Below are 21109 nucleotides of genomic sequence, written 5' to 3'. Positions count from 1 at the left end.
GGTTATAGAAAAGATCGCCAAGCCCAACCCCAGCCCGTCCCCATCCCCATGGCCCTGAACACCTCTGAGGACGGTGACCCCCCAACCCCTGGGCGGCTGTGCCACCGCAGCACTGCTCTTCACGAGAGGTCTTTTGTTACGTGCGACCCGCTCAGCAGCAGGGCCGGTGCCGCAGTGGCGGGAGGAGCCGCCCGAGAACGGACAGGGAAACTTGACCGCGGCCCATGGCTACAATGCGGACGCGTTAAGGCAGCCAACTCGCCGCGCTGCTGCCCCGGGCCCGCCTGCAACGCGGGAACGCGTCCGCAGCACGGACCGGAAACCGAACCCCGCCCCGCTCCCCGCACCGCTGTCTGAGTCGCAGGGCCGCCTGCCCTCCGATTGGCTGCGGCAGGACGCGCTGTGATTTCTCATTGGACGCCGCTCGCCGGGTCCCACCCCGCGGCGCGCGCCGCGCCGGGTCACGGGATGCGCTGTGGGCGTGCACCGGGGCGGCCGGCGGCGCTGGGCGGGGACGCGTTCTCTCCGCTCATTGGTCGGCGTTGCCGGCGGCGCCTGGCGCCGATTGGCGGAGCCGCGCGGGTCGGTGGGGGCAGGGCGGGGAGCCGCACGCGGCAGAGGCGGGAGCGGCGCGCTCGGACTCAGGTGAGGCCCCGCCGACCCCCGCGCCCCTCCCCCATCCCCGTGCCAGGCCCCGGGCCCGGCCCTGCCCGCGGCGCCGCCCCGCCCCTCCGCGCGGGCACCGGCGGCACCACCCGGGCCTTCCGCGGAGCGGCCGTCGTGCTGCCCGCTCAGGCCCCGCAGTACCGCGTGGGCGGCCCGAGGAGCGGGGCTGTGCCGCCCGGAGCCGCCGGGTCGGAATTGGCGGTCCCGCGGTCACCGGGGCCGGGGGGCGGCGGACGGGGAAAGGGCGGGGTGAGGATCCGCGGTCCGCCCCGGGGGAGAAACCTGCAGCTCCCGGAGCCGCGCGTTGGGTGGGGAGGGACCGCGCAGCCCCACCCCGCATGGGCTGCGTGCCCCACAGCCCGGGCTGCCCAGCGTCCCTCCTCAGCCTGAGGCACCCCCAGCACGGGGCACCGCACCGCACCACCTCTGGGCGAAGAACTTCCCCTTAACATCTGCCCTGAATTTCCCGTTTTCCTTTAGAGCCGTTTTTAGACGTTAGGTGTGTAAAAATTCGCTCTCCCTCCTGGTTGTAAGCTTCCCTTGCGGCCTTCCAGCAGTTAAGGGTTCCCCCCCAGAGCCCTTTCTCCTCCGTGCAGAGCACCCCCAGCCGCCTCAGCCTTACTGTGCTGCAGACTCAAAGCATCCTCCTGGGTATCAGCATGTCTGAGGAACTCATGACTTGCTTGTAGTTACCAGAGCCGGCACCTTTCTCTTCCGTCCTTGCTGTCCCTCCTTCCAGCTTCGCCCCACCATGGGTTTCTGGTTTCACAGAATCTCACAACTGTAGAGGCTGGAAAGGAGCTCTGGAAATCCCCCATCCAGCCCCCGGAGCAGTTCCCTGCAGGAGCACAGGGAGGCATCCAGGCAGGTGTTGCATACCTCCAGGGTAGGACACTTCCTCCCTGCTTTTCCTGGGCTCTGACACCCTCACAGCAAAGTTTTTCCTTGTGTTCATGTTTGTTGGAGAGTTTTGGGGCTGGGATGCGTCTCTGATTGTGTCTCTATGTATCACTGCACACAGGAAAACACCAAGGTGTAGGACCGGGTCGGAGTCTTTTTTGGACAATAATGAATGGAGAAGCGAGCTGATTAGAGGATTTTTTGCTCTTAATGGTGTCACAGACCAATTGCTGCCTGTAGCCCGGGCTGGCTGCTCAGGATGGTGCCGATGCCGCTCCACGTGGGCCGGGATCGCAGCTCCTCGCTGCTGTCCCTCCGGCTGCACCCAGAGGGGTAGAATTTCCTGGGCAGGATCAGCTGGCGAGCTTATAAATAGCAAATGCCTGCTCAGCCTGCACGGCACGGCGTGGCCGGGCTGCAGCCTCCCTGCCTGCATGCTGCTCCTCCAGCCTGGGCTGCAGCACGGGGCGTGCAGCCAAACCTGCACACGAAGGTGAAGTGGTGTGCGGGTTGGCCCCTGGGCGAGGCAGCTTGCCCCGTGTGAGGGCTGCAGCCAGCTGGCTGTCACTGGTTCACAAAGCTTTGGGTGCTGCTGTCGTGCACTGAAGTGGTCTCCAGTTATTTGGCGGCAGGTTGTGCAGACCTGGCTGCTCTGCACGGGGCAGGTGAGGCAGCATCCTGCCTCCTGGGCGGGACAGAACGTGAATGGGATGTGGCAAAAGCAAAACAAAGCGGGTGGTCCCCGTTCCTTGCAGTGCCGGTGACTTTGCTCGTGTGTTTTGTTTTGATGTGGTTGTTCTTTCTGGATTGAGGGGTGCTCTCAAGTTTTTCCTTGAGCAGAAGTGCGCCTGGGGCACGTCCCTAGGGAAGAGAGTTAACGTGTAGGAGTTCTGATTCGAGACACACAGAGCTACCTGCCCCAGAGGCGTCCTTTCCCGCTGTTTGTTTGCAGGTGCCTCGGTGCTGTTGGCACCTGGCTTAGAGCAGGGCTGGTCTCACTTACCTCCTGGCCGAGGCTCAGCAGTGTGTCTGACCCAGCAGGCCTCCTGCCCCAGGAGCTGCACCGACCTCAGTCCTCCTGGCTGCGCACAGCGGTCTCTTGCGTGGGTCTGCTCCAGGGGTCAGCACAGCACTGCTGGGAGGGATGCTGGCGCAGGGCTGGCTGGGTGCAGGGCCGTGGCACTCACAGCACAGCACAGTGTGGGCCGGGTGCTGGGTGCTCTGCGGGCCGGGGCTGCTCGGTGCAGGCAGCTCCTCCCTGTTGGAGGAGCCTGTTCTGGTGGCAGGAGTGTAGGTGGAAACTGCTCACGACTTATCTGCTTGGGGGCAAAGTCTTGCATCTGAACTTAAGCCCACATTCATGGCAGCGTATCCTCCCATCTCACGGCGTGAGCGGCGCTGGCTGGAGACAGGAGCTGTGCCTTTTCCAGCCCTCTCAGTTCTTCATTTGCAGACTGAAGCAGTGGAATTGCTCACTCTGGCAGGACGTGCTGGGCCACGGTGCCGCTGTGAGTGACAGCTGGATGGTAAGGCCCTCCAAGCATTTCTGCTTTACGATCCATTCAGTTGCTTGCTCTGTGCCAGTCTTTCTCTGGTGTTCTCTGTTGAAATAGAGAACTGCTCTGAGCAAAGGGGTGCTGCCTGCATTGTTTCTTCTGGAAACTTCGGAGGGTTTTGTTTCCTGCTAGCCTGGGAGCTTGCTGAAGTAGCCAGCTTTCTGCTGGTGGTCGAGTGCCTTCTGGCAATGCAGCGTCAGTCTGTTCAGTCAGCTCTGTTGTTTTGGTTGCATTGCCTGCCTCCACAATGTTTTTTTTTTTGTTTTTTTTTTTAATTAAAAAGAAATATATATATATTTGCAAGCAATCAGTGGAAGCACGCTTTATTGCTGAGAGCATGCAGCACTCAGAGCAGCACAGCCTCTGGAGAGATTTTAGTGCATGGCAGAAGGAGCTCAGTGCCTCGTGGGAGGGGTGTCTGCACCCGGGCTGAGGACACCTTGATGCTGAGGGTGCTGGGGAGAGCAGGCCTCCTGCGGCCAGGTGGGGATGCAGCACGATGCCCAGGGGGTGCCGCTTCTCGCTCATCAGTATCATCCAGGCTTGTGCTTGCTTCTGGTTTCTGAGCCAAGAGCGTGCCTCCGTCCTGCCTCCTGCTGCAGCTGCCCCAGTGCCAGAGGCACGTCTGTCCCGTGGCAGGCACATTTCCCAAAAGGCAGTGCCCTCATCGTCCTGCGGTGTGCCTGCATGCACAGCTGTGCTGCCCAGAGCTGGGAGCTGAGGAGCTGGGAGTCACGCTTTTAGGCAGGGAGGCTGAAGCCAGGCGTGTTTCTGTTCCCTTAACGAAGGATGAGGGCTGAGTTTGGACGGGGGGAGGACGGCAGTGACGTGTTTTGCAGAGCAGTGGGAAGATTTGCAAGGCAATGGGGTTCGGTGTGCTGCGAGCATCAGAGGCCCCTTGAGGAGCTCCTGCTGCAGCAGTGCCTGCTGCACCGTGCCAGTGAGCTGGAGCATTGCATCTGAAGTGGCAAATCTCTCAGAGGCCATCAACTTTCCTACGCCTTGGGGTGTGTGGGGGGTTTTGCCAGCCCCTCATCCTTCTGCAGTGCTCCCTTGGTGTGCGGTGCTGTGGTGGGGGCTCTTCACAGCACGATGCTCAGCTGGCCTTTGTGCTGTAGCTCACACGTAAAGCTGAGCGGCCGAGGTGTGCTGCTGGGCGGCCATTTCCCTGGGGGCTGGGATCCCTGCAGAGGATTGACTGCTTCTCCCGTTTCGCGGCTATCAGCTTTGCCTTCTGCGTGTTTGAATCTTTTGTGCTTGCAGACAATGTGCCTTGTTCTCCTCCGTCCTCTGCAAGCATTCCTCCCTCCTGCAAGCATTCCTCCCTCCTGCTCGGGGCGTCCATCACCTGCCTGGCACGCAGGGAGCCCTCCTGCTTCTGCACAGTGCCAGCACCTGGGATGTCTCTGTCATTGGAGCTCTGAGCTCATGTTTGTCATACCCACAGCCTTGATGAGCAGCTGATGGAAACGACTGCCTTGCAAATGAGAAGCTCCCGGTGCTGCTGGCAGCCCTGGTGCTGGTGCCTGGTGCTCAGGCTGATAGTGGAGTTGGTGTGGTGCACTCCTTGGTGCAGTGATTACCAGGTTTCAGGGAGTTCTGTCATCCCCCAGATAGCCTGGTGCTGAGGGATCTGTTCCCGCAGCGCTGCCTTTTTTAGGGCTGTGCCACTTCTGAATGGGGCAGGTGAGGACATGAGGCTCTGAGTGCATCTCTGATGTGTGCTGGCCTTTGGTGCCCACATTCAGCGGCTTGTGGGAAGAGAAAGTCCCTTGATTTCAAAGGAGAAGTGCTAATTTCAGCTGTGAAGTCCCTGTTTTCAGGGGATTTTGAGCCCTGTAGTGGTGGCTGTAACCAGGGGCACATAGTGGGGTGCTGTTACGAGCCCTGCGCTTGGGAAGGGCTGTGGTGTGACGCTCCTGGACACTGCGGGTCTGTCCAGAAATCCCCAAGGGGATTCCAGAGCAGGTCCCAAACTTTCCCTGTAGTTTTACCAGCCCGCAGCACAGTGCTCAGGGCTCCCTGCCCACCATGCAGTAGTGCCTTAAGCAGTGATCCTTGTTCTGGTGCTGCTGTCCAGGCTGCTGTGACCTCCGCGGTGTTGGGTGAGAATGGGGCATGGTGGGGGGCAGCACTTTTTGGGCTCTGTTGTTCTTTCCCTTGGCCGTCCAGCAGTGCCATGTCTCAGGAAGCTGCTGCTGTACACAGGGATGGATGCGTGATCCAAAGAGGAGCTGAGCAGGTGGAGAGCTGCTCATGCCCATGGCTCAGCTCTGCCAGCACCCGGGTGTTGTGCTCATTTTGGGGTGGCTTGGAGGGGTGCTGAGGTGGCACAGCTTGGGTACAGTGACCCAGGTGCTGGGTGCCAGGGTTGTTTGTGCCATATTACAAGTGACCTGCTCCATTCACTCTGTCCTTTGCACTTTCTTGAGTTGACCTGAGATAATTTCTTACTGCTCTGCACTTTGCTCTTTCCTCTCGTTTATCTTCCAAGTCCGTGCATGCTCCCTGCTGGCTCTGCTCCCCACCAGCTGTGTGCTGGGGGTGCCTTCCTGACATTGCAGCATTGCTCTGTGTTCCTGTTGGAAAGGGGTGGTGGGGTGCCCGGGGCTGCTGGGCATCCTGCTCAGCAAGGAGAGCCCATGGAAAGTCGTTGTGCCATAGAACTGCCCGGTGCAGAGGCTGTGTGCAGACCTCAACAGAAAACGGGGCACAGAGCTTCCATTGCTGGCACTAAGTGGGATGGAGGAGGAAGTAGAAGTGGTTTTGTGCTATAGAGCAAACATAGTTGTGTTTGATAAAATGCACATTAATAAAAAGCAAAAACATCTCCCTCCCTCCCTCCCTCCCTCCCTCCCTCCCTCCCTCCCTCCCTCCCTCCCTCCCTCCCTCCCTCCCTCCCTCCCTCCCTCCCTCCCTCCCTCCCTCCCTCCCTCCCTCCCTCCCTCCCTCCCTCCCTCCCTCCCTCCCTCCTTCCTCCCTCCCTCCCTCCTTCCTTCTCTTCCTCCCTCCACATCAGTAGCTCCTTCTGCCGGAGCAGTTTCCAGCACTGTGACATTTCTGTGTGACCTGTGGTCTTGTCTCTTTCTGAAACAGGAGAGGAAGTTGCTCGAACTTCTCGGGAAAGGTTCAGTAGGTCTGCTCCTCGTACGGAGGGGAAGTCACATTTTTGGCACGTTGTACTGATTACGAAACAGATGCAGTGGAGTTCCCTGGAGCACAGGGCACCAGCGGGCAAAGTCCCACCATGGCGGTGCTCCCTTCCAGAAATCCCAGAGCTGGGGTTCTGCTGGGGGCACTGGGAGCAGGATGCTTCCCACACTGCCTCTGATGGCTCTCGAGGTGCCAGCTCCCCTCCCGCCTGGTTCTCATTACTCTGCTCTCCAGAGCTATTGTGTTCCAGCCCTGGGTAAATAAGTGGTGCTGGGGAAAACGTGGCTCCATCGGAATTGGTGTGGGGTCTGCCAGGCGTGCGCTGCCCTGCGCTGGGGCAGCAAGCTGCTGATGTGCAGAAGGTGCCTGCTTTGGATTTCAGCGAAGAAGAAGGGGTGTCCCGTTGCCTTTTGTCCCACGCCTTGGAAGCAGCAGTTGGATGCTTAGTGAGTCTTGGTTATGGAAGGGAGGTGATGGCAGCCATGAGAAGTCATGCCAGCTGCAGCAGACGCACCTGAGCCCCTGGCTGTGTTGGCACTGAGCTGGCCGTGTGCCTGTGCCCGAGCGTGGGGCAGTGGGGAGGGACAGCAGTGCGCGTCTGCGCAGCTCGCGCTGCAGATGAGCGGGGGACTCGCTATAAATACACCGCGCTGCTGCTTATCGATCGGACAGGGATTTCCCTTTCTAAGCATATCTGCTAAGAGGATGCCACGGCTGTCCTGTTTTTAGAAGCGGTTAGTTAAGCTGATGGCAGAGGGCAGTGAGGCTCACCTGGACTGAGCAGTGCACAGAGCAGGGCAGCGTAGGGCGGGCGGTCCCATGGGGCGGTTTTCCATTGCTAGGATGTGAACTGTAAGGCTCCAGCTGCCTGCAGTTGAGGGGTGGGTTGGGGTTGGACCTGGGGATATGAGGTCTTTCCCAGCCTTAATGATTCTGTGACTGCGAGCTGGCAGGTCTGGCTGTTGGATGACTGTGTTCATCAGAAAAAAAAACCAAAGAGATTTCAAGCATAGGTCACTAAAATTGAGCTCTGAGCTTATCAGTAGGGCTGTCCTCCCATTTTGGCTGCATCTCCTACCAAGGGGTACAGTTCTCTTGTTGGTCCCATCCTCTGCTCAGCGCAGGCAGATGTCTGTGACGCTGTGAAACCATAAAACAGCAGCGGATGGGTGTGTTTGTGCACCCATGGTGAGGAATAATCAAGTCCTGTTTGTGATTCTGACAAGATCGGGGCTGAGCCTGTGCTGCTGCTGTGTGGCTGAGCTTCTTCCAGAACACACGGGTTGTTGCTGTGGGCGTTTTGCAACCGGAGAGCCCTGAGCTTGGCTGCAGGACACCAGGCAGTGGGGGAACCGGGGCCAGCGTGGTTTGTGCTTCCTCTTCTGGTTTCTGAGCCTGCTGCTGCGCATGGGTCCCACATTTCAGGCTTCCTTTCCTGCGCTTGCTGTTCTTCAGAGAAGCCCCAGCTGCCCAGCACGGCACCGGTTGATGGGCTGGCAGTGGGTGCTGGCAGGGGGCTGGCTGAGCAGCACTCCCCCAGCCTGCAGTGTGAGCTCAGGATTGCGGGCACTGTTCCCTTCAAGCTGCTGCTGACTCCTTATGAGTTGCCTTATATCAGAGCGGAGCATAAAGGTGATGAGGTGGTGATAGGTGCCTGGCCTCCTCCCCATCTTTCCTGGGTGTGTTGAGAGCAGTGTTCCTCTGCCTCTGAGATCCACCCTGGCCCCCTCAGTGTCCCTTTAGCAGTGCTGCATGGGGCTCCATGCAGAGCGTGGTGAGAGGCAGGAGCACAGCTGGGACGTCTGCGCTGCTTTGGGTAGGGACCAGGCAATTGTTCATACTTGAATAAAGGCCTGATTGTGACTAGAAATGTCCCAACTGCTTTTTCCTTTTTTTTTTTAAACAAAATTGGAGAACAGGCTGGGGTTAGAGGGGGGGTTGGAAGCGTTGGCCAGAGGCGCTTCCCATGGCAGTTGTGCGTGGGGCTGTGATTCCTGCGCGCTGCATTGGTGGCACGGAGCAGTGCTGTGAGTCGCTCTGCCCGCTCTGACACGGGGTCTGGGGGTGGGGGGCAGAGGGGAGGTGGGAGATCTATACTGCTGTGGTTCCTGCCAGTGTCACAGGGAGAAAATTGGGGCCCATCTGCTGCAGCCTTGGCTTCTGCCAGGCTGTGACTGGAGATGGATGGATGCGGTGAGCACGGTGTGCAGAGCCGTGCCGGTCCCCGCTCTCTGCCAGCTCATTAGGAAGACGAAGGAGGTGTCAGGAAGATGAAGGATGTGCAGAGGCCAACCTGGCAGGGAGCATCCCTGGGGCGTTACTGCCACCTGGTGCCACCACTGCCCGCAGAGCAGAGCGAGGTGCTTTCCTGGCATGGCTCAGTTGAGAGAAAGGAGATGCTCTGTCCTGTGCGGGGCTTTGTGCATGGCTACTGATTGCCCCTTGGGCTGGTGATTTTGCTATCACTGATGCGAGTGGCAGGGCTGGCTGGCAGGCAGGTGTGATGCTGGAGTTAACTGTGCTTAAAGGCAGTGGATGGCAGTGCTCTGTGGGGTCTGCTGCAGTGCAGGGCTCTGCCTGGGGACAGCCCTGTCCCCCTGCACACCTGAGTCACAGCTGGGTGGTACAGCAGGACCCTTCCTTCCCCAGAGGTGTTTTTCAGACTCTGTTTTCCTCGGCAGGCTCTGACCCTTTGCCCTCATTTCCATCTCCACACCCTGTTCTATATTCCTGCTCCCTTCCCTCCCCCTTTGGCCCTCTTCACCTCTGCTCCAGAGCTGCACTGTGCTCAGGACTCGTGCTGCTCTGTGTACACCTCTGACACCTCCAACCCTCCCATCATCCTCCCCCTTCCCTTTTTCTGCAGAGAAACTTATTTTTCTATGAGAAGACAAATTAACATTGCCTCCTTTCTCTGCATTTCCTGCAGCTTTCCCCGCAGCAGACACAGGCTCCTCTCACCTCTGCCTCCTCTCACCTTCCTCTGAACCCTTTCCTATGCTGTGTGGTTCCTCTTGCTTTAAGCAACACTCTCCTGTGCTCCCATTCCCCTCCAGCAGCTGATATTTCCTTCCTTCGTGGTGTGCAGCCCACACCTCCCATCCATCTTTATCCATCTTTCCTTCCGCAGCACAACCGCTGATGCAGAGCCCTTGAACTTGGCAGGATCTCTGTGCTCCTCTCACATCATTCAGGCAGTTCACTTCTGTGGCTCCTGCTGTCCTCCCCCAACCTGGCTGCCCCTCTCCTCCCTCTCTGCTTCTGCAGCATCTCACTGGGATCCATGTGTCTGTTCACTGCTCACCAGATCCCTTGGAGTAACAGTGCTGCAGAGCTGTGCCTGTCCTCCTGCCCTCCCCAGACCTGAGCTGAAGCATGAGCATGCCCTGAGATCCCACCTCACTGCTCTCCCAGTTGCTCCCAGCGTCGGGAGCTGGGGGAGCTGCAGGCACCCCGGACATTACCCAGCAACAGTGGGGATTCGCTCATTCAAACCTGGAGAAGAGGGCTCTCATCTGAGTGGTGTCCCATCAGCTGCACAAAGGCTTTTTCATAAGCCTGATGGAATTTATCCAACTCTGAAACTTCACCTACCAGTAACTGGATTGAGTTATATCCCTGTCAGCGGAGTTGTCCATAGCTGAGCATACTTTGCATAAATACTTGAACACATTGAGCAAGGCGCACTCCTTGTTGTTTTTTTAAGGCTGTGTATGTGAGCTTGGCTGTGTCCTGCTGTGAGTGTGCTGCAGGGCTCTGGCTGCCTGCAGGTGGACAGCAGTGCTTTCTGCTGCCCCTCGCTCTGGGGGACGTTGCAGGCATCCAAACTCGCGCTTTCCAGCATCTCATGGGTGCCCTGCTAACTCCCACCTCTGTGTCTGCCCATATGCGAGCGGGTTACGACGGCTTCCAGTAGCAGAGCAGGCTGAGAGTTTGGCCAGGTGTTTGCCACCACTTGGTGTTACCACAGTGTTCCTGAGCTCTGGTAACCCAAACTTTTTTCCTGTTGCAGACCAGCTGTTGGTGGCCTTGGACCGAGGCAGTCCTGGGGCAGGCAGATTTGTTTACAGTGACGTGGAGCGTCCCATGCAACCTACTGTGCATGTAACCGAGGGGCCTGGCTGTTCTGTCTGTAGCCTGTAATTAGCCAAGAGGCCTGAGATGGCTGTTTTATGTCACTTGGGATCAAAATAAGACTAATGGGGCTCCTGCTTGTTGCTTCTTGTGTCCCCTGTTTAACGTCAGGACTGTTTTCCCCTGTTAAATGCATTAGGGCTAACTGAACTGAAATTAAAACAAAATTTTTACGAGTTCTCATAACTCGTGATCCGAGGGCTTGGCTCTGAGATTAGCAATCGTGGAGCAGGGCATGGGCTGTAAAAGCTGTAAAGCAGGGTGAGCTGAGTTTGGTGCTCGGCCTAACCCGGGTGGGCTGGGCAGCACTGCCCAAGCAGCAGTGCAGGCAGCAGGCATTGCCGTCCTGCGTCCTCCCCCCTCCATCCCCACGGGCTGGTGTGCAGCTGTGGCCTTCTTAGGGCCATGGTTTGCAGCAGTGGACTGCAGGAGCCCTTTGCCTGTCCTGGCAGAGGGAGGAGGAAGCCCTGGGCCGCCTGCATTCCTGTGTGCTGAGCTCAGCGGGCGGCCTGCTCTGCGGGAGGGAGGAACGAGCTGAAGTAGCCATGGGCAGCTGTTTCATGAGCAGACACAGCAGGAGAAGTGCCATGTGTGGCCGGGCGTTATCCATAATTCAGATGGCTGCAGATGGGCAAACACAGCATGTTTAAGAGCTTCCTCCCCGAGCTGAGTGTGCTTTCACCTGGCTGTGAGTCCTGCTGGTGTGCAGCAGGCACTGCTTCTCGCTGCCTGGCTTCAGGGGAACAGCATTTCTGAGCTGCTTCCTCACTGCTGCAGTTGCTGTCGTGTAGGTGTGCAACTGCATGTCCTTCTATGCTGGGATGCAAACCAGCTCGGAGGGAAAGCGCTGAGCCGGCGTGCAGAAGGAGAGGGATGGTGTTGGTCAGATGGTCACATAGCAGAGCAGGCAGGACCCCGAGGAAGGCTTTAGTCCTCTTTGTAAATCCCAGCATCACTCGTGGGACCTTGCAGGAGCACTGCTGGGGCCTTCCTGGAGCAGCATGCTGCTTGCCTTCTGCTCCACAGACACCTCCATCTGTGAGCAGTCCTGAACCTGGGACGGAGCTGGCAGGAGAAGATGGGATGTCTGCATTTTCCCCTTCCTGGACAAACGGGTTTGGTTTTCGGGTGATTTTCCTGAGGATCACAGAGATCTCTGAGAACCTGAGCATGTGTCACATGGTCTTCCCCGGGTCCTTGAAGCACAGCAACCAAACCTTCAGCTCCCTCACACACACACAGGGAAGCCGTGGGCTTTGTGTCTTGCTGAGCCACCTCCATCAGGGCAGCTGCCAGAGTGTGCTGCATTGTCAGACAGAGGAACATTTCTCCTCGACTCCTTTCCTCCTGCCCTTGGGTAACATAAAGACCAAAAGGAGAACAACTCCCTCATGAACAAACTTTCAATCTGTTAATTTTGAGATTTGCCCTTTGCTCAAGCTGCAGACTCATCTCACTTGGTGTCCTGAGCGGGCACAGAAGTGAAACAAGGCGGAAGATGGGCAGGGAGCTCTGTTCGTACCAAAGTATTGCTGCTGTTGATCTGAATTGCTGCAAATTACCTTTCTTTCACTGCAGGCGTGTCTGGTGGAAGAAGGGGCAGAGCTGTGATTGACCCAGGAGGTTTTGGACGGTGGCCGAGTATGGTGAGTACGCGTTCTGGTCTACCTATGTCCCAGTGGGGCTTCCTGTTCTTTCCTTGTGGCCAACAGCTGTGCTGCTGCTGAAGGTGAGAATAAACGTGAGAAGGAGAAAATGCTGTAGTACTGTGTATGGTATATGGTAGCATAACACAGAGAGCTCTGAAGTGTGGCTGTAGCTGTGATGCTGTTGGTAAGATGAAGTCACCTCTAAACTTGTTCTTGGAACATACAAGTAAGGCTGGAATCTTCTTTGGCCTCCTTGGAGTAGAGACGCAGTCACCCATACATTGCTTTTTGCTGAATTATTTTTACTTTAAACCTTAAAGTTGAGAGTTCTCCTTTTGTTCCTCTATCACCTCTTAATGAAGAATTAACTCCATGTTAACAGCGTGCTGTGATGATGCCGAGATAGTGGAGATTGCACAATAGTTAGTCTGAGAAAAGCGTGGTTTAAGAGAATGCAGAGGGCCTGAAATGCAGCCAGGACACCAGATGGCTGATAACCTGGGGTAAGGATTTTCTAGTGTGCTTTCTCAATGTTTTATTGGCCCTTGGTAAGTTTTTCTTCCACAGATTCATCTAACCTGCTTTCAGAACCAACTAAATTGCTGCAGCTGTGGCAAAGAGCCTCACCACTGATCTGTGGGGAGAGGCCCTTTTCGCTCTGATTTTGAACCTGTTCCATATTGGGTGAGTGGTGGCCACCAGTGCTCACGGATCTGAATTCTGGCATTGCCTGTGAGCTGCTCCAGCCCATCACTGTAGATCTGTCACATTCCCTTTAGCTCTTTGACCTTATTCTCTGTACAGAAGTTTGCTCATCTCTCTAATCCTTGTCCCTGCTGTCAGGGCCTCTACCCCTTTTTGTGATGCATGGGATGAAAATTCAGACTTATGTAGACGTGGAAGCCTTTGCTTTTCAGTGGGCTCCCTTCACGTGTCTGGATTGATGTTTAATCAGAGCCAGCCCTTTGTTTTAACCACGAATAGTTTGACTTGTAGCAGCAGTGGAAGGTAGAGGTGCCTGACAACCTCTGCTGGGTCCTTCCCTGAGCTCTTCAGGGACTCTGGGTTCAGTGCAGGTCTGCAGGGGTGCTGGAAGCTGAGTGCTGGCAGTGCTTGGGCAAATCCAGTGCAATTCTCTGCAGGCAGGCTGAGCTGTAATTAATTACCGTGATTGCTGTAGTGACTGCAGTCAGAGGGCAGAGCACCAGTGCCTGCTGGTTAGCAAGAGCATGTCCCAAAGCTTGTTCCTTTTCAGCAGCACCCAAGTGCAGAGCTGCAGCCGCTCTGCCTCCCTGCTGCCGTGCTTGGTGGAGCAGCAGTTCAGGGCTTTGTTTGCTTCAGTTGTAAGAATCTCTTCATTTCTCTCCCGAGGACTAACTGCTGCTGAAAATGACCTTAAAGACTAGTGGTGGTTTAATCCTTAACTCTGACTAATGGGAGTCCTAATGAGCAGCCAGCACCTTAATACATTACCTAAACCTAACCCTGCAGGTGAGTGGGTGCAGGCTCAGCTCTGCCCACGTACCCCACTGCTCCCTCTGCCCCACTGCTCCCTCTGCCCCACTGCTGTGACTGCAGGCGCTGAGATTGCCACCTCCACTCGTGCCCTCTGGAGGTTTAGGTGCTGTGGGGTGGGTCCCATCTTAACTGGCTCAGTGTCCTTCTGGGACACTCCTCACCCCCTGCTTGTGTTATGTGCTCACCCCGGGAGCTGTGACAAACCCTAAATGCAGAGCACAGCAGAACTACAGCTCCTGTCCTCTTCTAAAGATCAGAAGATGACGCTGACCATCCCTGTCCTGCTTTACAGGGTATAAAGCAGTAACGTCTCCTCTTCACGCGAGTTGAGGGTTCTGTTTTTGGAAGGCCACCTGAGTGGCTCAGCAAGCCTTTGGTTCTCCAAGCACCACTGCAGGCTTTGAGGAAATGAGCTATTTTTGTAGAGAGACCCGACACAAAGCTGGCCTTTGTGCAGCAGAAGCAGAGGAGGCAGGACAAGCAGCCCCACCAGCCGCAGCTCATCGGCCGTCAGTATCTGTTCATGTGGATCCACAGCCACCTCACCAAGATGCAGCTGTCTGCACTGTGCAGAATGGGGATCCGTTTCCACTTCTGGGATGTGGGAGCGTCTGTCCGAGGCACTTACCTCCTCCTGCCTGCTTCCCCTGCTGCTCTGCTCCTGTGGGGTGGATCAGGTCAGCCCCAGGGGCAGGGCTGTGGCTTCCTCTCTGCCTCCACGGCTGCAGCCCCTCTCTCTCTCTGCAGGAGTTCTCTCCCAGCACAGTGCTGCAGTAACAGAAAGCCCCACCACGCAGCAGTGCTGCCCTCTGCTTAGCATAGGAGCGCTGACAGCAGCTGGGTGAAATGAAGGATGAAGGTGCACCAGGATTGGGAAGGGTGCACCTGTGCTCAGAGGTTTGGGATGGTGGTGGTGGCCCTTCTGCAGTGGCAGGACTGGATTTCCTCGTGCTTGCTGCTGCCCTGCTGCCAGTGGCATGCTTCGTTCCATTGGCGTCACCAACCCTGTGGTGTCTGTGTCTCACTCGTGTTCAGTGGCCAGCATCTGGTGCTCTCCTCTGCAAAGGGCACGGAGCTCCAGAGCTGTGTCAGCTGGGGGAGGACGTGGCAGGTTCCTGTCTGAGCCTGTGTGAACACGCGTGTGCACAGCACTTGGAGGAGCCCAGTTATGCGAGAGGAGCCGTGCCATCCTGGTTCAGTCCCACAGTGGTAGTGATAGCGGAGGGAGTGGCAGCTAGGGAGACACCTGACTTGGCATTTGGGAAATGCCATGGGAGAAGCCAGCTGAAAGGAGGCTGCGTGGACACAAGAGCAGGGATCTAGTGGTGTGACATGATCCCAGGGGCTGTGCTTGCAGCAGGAAGAGGCGCAGGCGGTGTGGGCAAACTGCGCATGCCCATTACATGCTGCTTAAGTGTGGGTCTGCTCTGCGCCGGGCTTGGCTCTGGGGCTGCCCCGAGCTGGGTGCAAGTCCTCTTCTAATGCTGCAAATGCAAAAATATTTCAGTTAAAGCAGGGCAAAGTCTGCTTGTGGGTGTTCAGAGAAGCTTAGATTGGAAATTCAAAGCAAGGATCAGACAAGCAGCCCTTTAGCCCTACACAACTGCAGCTTAGATCTGTAAAGGTCCCCCTGCAACCCGAGCTGGGAGCAGCCCTGGCACCAACCCCAAGCAGAGCACTGCATCCTGACTGCTTGGTCCTAACGTCCCACCAGGCTTCCAGTCGGGTCTGCTGGGGCGCCCGTGTGTGCCGAGCAAGTACTGGGTCAGGGCAGAACCGAGGTGGTAATAGGATTTGGTGGCAGGCATGGTAGAACTTTCTTCTAGGGCTTTTATCCAGCATCCAAATAGTACAGCCTGTGTGGTCTGTGCTCTTGGGCTCCCAGCAAGGAGCTCGTTGCCTAGGCACTGCTGCTCTGCTGTGATGCAGGCAGCCCAGCTGGGCACTGCAAGGCTCCGAATGCTCGAACTCTTAGCACTTCTGTAGAGAAAGGCACAAATCCTTTTATGTGACTGTAGAAAACCTTTCGGGATGCTGTTGGTGTTACTGCCTGGAGCTGTGTGGTGGTGGCAGGGTGCAACCAGGCCCCTCTCTTTTGCATTTTAAGCAAAAGATTCTCCCTTGTGCTCCTCGCTTCTGTCGCCAGCACGCTGGAGGCTGTGGCTGAAGTGGTTCTGAGTGGGATCCTCGCTCGTGTCATCCCCAAGCACCAGGCAGAGTGCGGAGGAGAGCAGAACATGGCAGCTGCCTCCTGGAGAGCGGCAGCCGGTGATGGACGCGGAGGTGGCGTTTCCCAGGAGAATGCCATCTGGGTCGGCAGGGCTGTGGCCTGGGAATGTGTGGAGCACCTACAGGGGCTGTGACAAGAGCTGGCAGGAGCCGGGCATCCAGCAAATGCCCGAGCACACAGGAGCTGCTTCAGCAAAACGCAGCGGAGCAGCAGAAAATGGAGAGCTCTGTGCCGGAGGATGGAGCTGAGCGTTGCAGCAGCACAAAGCCCACTCGCCGCTATTGTTCCCGGCACTGGCAGCCATTGCCACGGCCCAGGACTGCATCTCCCAGCAGCCGCTCGAGGAGGAGACCGCACCAAGCTCTGCGCACGGGGACGGGAGGGGGAGAGGAGGGGTGATCCCCGCCGGCCTCTCCATTTTCTGTCTTGCCTGTCGGGGAGACACTTAGATGGCAGAGCCCTGCTTCGCGTCCCTGCGAGGTAGGTGGAGTCTGGCCGTCCTCCGCCCTCCTTCCCTCCATTGTCAGCGCTGTGAGCGCGGCACCTGCTCCGGCCGCCGGCTGCAGGGATGCTCCTGCCCTCCGCCAAGCAGTGGCGAGGCTGCGGCAGTCCCTGCGCCGGCACCCAGCAGCCGCTGCCGGCAGCAGGACGGGCCCCGAGGAGGGAGATGCTGCTTGCACCCAGCTGCCGCCTCGGGAAGTGAACATGAGTCTGCCAGGCCGCGTCTCCTGCTCCATGCTCAACTGCTTTGTAAGTGCTTTTTTTGTTGTTGTGTTTTTTCCACCTCCCTGTCCGTTCCATGGCTGTGCGCTGGCTTTGTGCTCTGCCGCCGTCCTGGATCAGGCCTGTCCTTGAGGCCGGGCCCTGCTGCCCCAACACAGTGTCCCACTCCCTCTCACCGAGGGGAGACTTCTCCTCCCTCCACGTGCCCCAGGAGACACTGTGGGCCACCGTCCCAGTGCCATGCCCCAGCCAAGGGCACGGCAGCCAGCTGAAGGCTCTGTGGCTCTCTGCCTGGGGTGGGGAATCACCGTGCAGCGCTGAGAGCTGTGTGCTCCCACACGTGGCAGGACTGTGAGTCCCTTCCTGGGGGTCCTGAGCTCCATCTTTTGTATCTTACGGGATATCGGCTTTGCTCAGAGATCTGCAGAAAGCCCCCACAGCAGGGACTCGTGGCCGAACGGCTCCAGGAGCTCAGGGTGCTGCGAGCAGCGAGGAGTGTCGAGCGGCTGCCGGTGTCCCAGGAGGGGCTGAGCCTCACCCCATCCCACACCACAGCAGGGAGGGACTCAAGGACGCCAGGGCTGCTCTGTCCCAGTTCCCACTGCTTGACGGGATTTCTTTGTGAGCTGCCAGGCACTGACGGGCTGCACTCCCCACCTGGGCCCACCCCACAGCCCGGCCTGCCCCCAGGGCCGTGCCCCTCCCCATGTCCCCCAGCAGTGTGCGGTGCCCGGTGGGTGCATGAGGAGGTGCTGTGGCTGTGCTGGGGGGGATGCTGGGTTTCACAGCTGCTCAGGCAGCTGGCCATGATCCCCACCACGCCGCACATCTCACTGCCTGCATCACAGGAAGGGTTTGGCTATGGGACTGTGGGCCTTTGGGTCAGGAGGGGGTCCCAAATCAGGCATTCAGCACTGGATGTGGCCCACAGTCACTTTCTTTTTAATCTCTGATGAGAACATTTGGGGATTCAGAATCCTTTTAAATATAGTCAAAGCAAAACAATTGGGTTCTCATTTCCTCAGGTTGAAATCTGGAGGTTCTAGCCCAGGCAGCTCAGCCAGAAAGGTATTTTGTTTGAAATCCTCTGTGATATGTAATGCTCGCAGAACAGAATAATGCTGGAGCTTGTAGGGGGGCGATAGGGAGCAGGAGGCATTCTGAAGAAGTGCTCCTGGACCTCAGTCCTTTAACACGTGGAATGAATGCACCCTCAGCTGCTGTCCTCTGCTGCTGTCTGGGTGCTGCTCACCCTCACAAGGCGCTGGTGGTCAGGCAGGAACTGGGCTGAAAGTTAGGACCGGGATTTCCTGAGTGACTGCATGTTGACAGGTCTCCCATTGAGGCACTCCTCACTGCCCCAAGAGAGGTGTCCAGGCTCCACATGTCCCCTCAGGACACCTCTCCTGGCCATGATGGGCTTCCCAGGTTCAGTGTTTTGCAGGGAGAACGCTCTGCTTTGCTGCTGGCACAGCTCAGGTGAGGCTTGTCCTGACTTGGGTGTACCTGGACCCAATCGCTGTAGGATTGTTTCACGCTTCATATTCTTCTCAAAAAAATTCAGGGTCTGCACAGATTTCTCAGGGCTAAGAGTGAGAATAAAAACTGTCCAAAGGAAGCAGTGCTTGATAACAGCAGGAGGTCAGAGCTGGGCTGTGGGTGGAACCCTCTGTGTATGCGTCGCTGTGGTTCTGTATTGAAGCTCACAGGGTCACCTCTGCCATAAGTCACTGTCACATCCCTCCAACGTGCATCATCGAGGTTATCTGCTCAGCTTTCCAAGCACTGTGTGGATTGAAGAGACACAACTGGGAGACCTGTTTCAGACTGCTGTTGTGCTGTGGGAGCTGTGCAGTAGCTGGGGTCGTGCAGCAGCAGGGAGCTGTGTGCAGAGGCAGAACATCTGTTTCCATCCTCAGGGCGAGGGATCCCCAACACTCTGGTTTGCCAGGAGCATCCCACAGCCCCAGTTTTGCCTTTTCATAACACGCAGTAACTAGGGCCCATCTCTCAGTGTGTGTTTTCTTTGCAATGCAGGGTGAGGAAGGCCCCCCCAGTTTGGAGTACATCCAGGCCAAGGACTTGTTTCCCCCAAAGGAGCTGATAAAGGAGGAAGAGTCATTGCAGGTAAGGAAGTAAGAAGACAGAAATCATCCACTTTCGGATGCAGCAGGCTGAGCTCTGTGACATGAAACCTGAGAGCACTTCTCCAGGCCAGGATGTGCTCTGGAGCCTTGGGTTCAGCAGTGCTGCACATCAGCTCGTGCTGGCAAGCCCTTCCATGTGGATGGAGGCTGGGAACAGCTGCCCAGTGCTCACTGCCCTCCTTCCCAGCCCTGCCGTGACTCTGCAGTGCACACAGCATCACATCTGTCTCTGGGAAATACAGCTGGAGTATGATGCAGTGCTGCCAGGCTGGGTGTTCCCCATCCTCCGCCTGCACTGGCGGTGAGGAGCAGCGATGCTGCGGTGCTGTGTAGCAGGAGGCCCTCTGTGGGACAGGTAACTCGTCAGAGCTGGGCCGTGCCCTGGAAGGCTATAGCGTGCCATATTGCAACAGCTGATCTGGCTCTCATGTACGTTGCTCCTGGCGTTTTCCTTCTGCAGAGCTGCTGGAAAGAGGAGTCTCTGCCAGCTTCATGCTGCAAGAGGCCTTTGAATGAGACCCAGCTGCCATTGCTGCTGTGCAGCAGGGGCAGCAGAGCCAAACCTCCTGGTTTTCCTCTCTCCTTTAGCATAGTCTCCTGCCTCCTTGTCCCAGTATTTGTCATCTTCCTGTGGTTCAAGCCAGGCCTGCAGCACGTCTTCTTCCCACTGCTGCAGCAGTCGAGTTTGCTCAGTCATCAGCACTGATGGGTAACCAGTGCTGGTAAGGGGGGCTGAGATATGGCAGCTGCAGGCTGGGCAAGAGCACACGGGCTGAGGATGCTGCGGGGCTGCACCTTCAGAGGATGGAGCCCTGGGGTGGCTGCAACACAGGCCAGCTAAAAGCAGCATAGACAAGTGTGTGCAACAGACTGCCAAAACGAAGAGAGTATGTTTTCTTACTGTCAAATAATTAATATTTTAGAGGCTTTTCAGATGGGTGCCAGCCTCAGGTTGTTATTTTTGTGTAAGTAACTTAAGAAGGAAGAACACTTTGGTACAGTTGCCACTTGTACAGCACATCACATCTGAAAGCCAGGAAATTCAATTTTTAGGCACCACATCTCCAAACCATAGAAACTGCTTAGAAATAAAGGCAGTGTGGTCTGACTTGTACTAATTGCAGTATAATGAATTGTTTAATCAGATGCCCTGCCTGGAAAGCAAAGGGCTCTGACTGAAGTGATAAACATTTCTGCACAACTGGTTACCAGCACCACCTGCTGCGGGTGGCGTTCCGGGAACAAGGAGCCTTCTTAGCTCGGGAAAAAGGGGCCTGAGAAGTTTTAGGGTGGGCATCCTTTTTTTTTTTTAATTTCCACACATGCACAAAAAGTATGTTAAACTTGGCCACCTGCCAGGATCCCTTGTTTTAAAGTTAGCTACGGCATGTCTGGGCTGATAGGGAAAACCAGACAGATATTTGATTTGTCTGCTATCTAGATTAAAAAAAAGAAATCTAACGTAGGTAACTTCATTGTACAGCCAAGCAACACGCAGACATCCCCTCACAGCCTGGTTAGCACAAGGTGGGCCAGCCTTCCCCATTTACCTCACTGGTACTCAGTAGCCCGCTGGTGCTGCTGACCCCTCTCTCTGAGGCTGTACACCACAGAGGCAGTGGGAGGAGCTGCTCTCATTACTTCGTGGTGCTCAGAGCCCCCAGCACATCCTGAGCTTGCCATGTCTCCCTTGCAGGTCCCGTTCACCGTGTTGCAGGGTGAGGGAGTAGAGTATCTTGGCCATGCAAATGATGCTGTGATTGCCATCTCCAACTACCGGCTTCATATCAAATTTAAGGATTCTGTGATCAATGTAAGTCTCAATCTGCCTATTTTTTCTTCCTAAACTGTTACTTCTGGGAATATTTGGGGGGGGGGGGGGGGGGGGGGAGTAAGGGAGACATAAGCAGTTTCTGTGGTTTGCAACGTGGGAACTTGCCAAGTTGCCAAGCCTGACGTTGTCTCTTGTTACTGTTGGTGATCCAGTTGTTGGAGTGCAGGTGGGGTGCTCCTACACATGATAATTAGGTCTTTCTCTTGCTCTTCTTTTTAAAATCAAGCATTAAGCTCTAGGGTTTTAAGAGTGTTAGGGTATCTTGCAGGCTGGCCTGCCTGGGAGTTCCGTTACGCGGCATCCAGGAGTCAGCTGGTGGGAGCCTGAGACTTTCTCTCACTGTCTCCATTTGTCATCTTCCATGGGAGCCTTTGTTTGACTCAGTTGTCTGTGCTCGTTTGGTTGTGATTTGGTCTATAACTGGCCCATGGTGGGAGACTGCCCAGAGACAGAATAGAAATCAGGCTGGTAATTCTTGGAGGAGACTCTTCTGCATCACAAAGCTTGATAAACCTTGGAGTGGGTTTGTAGTTTGAGCTGGGAGCTTGTGTTAGCTGATAAAGCCAAGCCTGGGCACCACAGGCCTGTGGGCAGGGCTG

General features: G+C 56.6%; 1 protein-coding gene across 1 annotated transcript in view; it reads left to right on the top strand.

Moving 5' to 3' along the window:
* Positions 1-468: 468 nt before the first annotated feature.
* MTMR4 (myotubularin related protein 4) overlaps positions 469-21109 on the top strand; it is a 42492-nt gene continuing 21851 nt past the window's right edge. Inside the window, 5 exon segments of the mRNA XM_065731682.1 lie at positions 469-489; positions 492-645; positions 11988-12055; positions 18567-18656; positions 20373-20489. Coding sequence (XP_065587754.1) covers positions 469-489; positions 492-645; positions 11988-12055; positions 18567-18656; positions 20373-20489 — 450 coding nt within the window.

Source organism: Cyrtonyx montezumae, unplaced genomic scaffold (assembly GCF_038088225.1).
Source record: "Cyrtonyx montezumae isolate F1298 unplaced genomic scaffold, pur_monq_1.0 scaffold_15, whole genome shotgun sequence".
Classification (NCBI taxonomy): Eukaryota; Metazoa; Chordata; class Aves; order Galliformes; family Odontophoridae; genus Cyrtonyx; species Cyrtonyx montezumae.
This window is presented reverse-complemented; position numbering and strand designations above follow the sequence as displayed.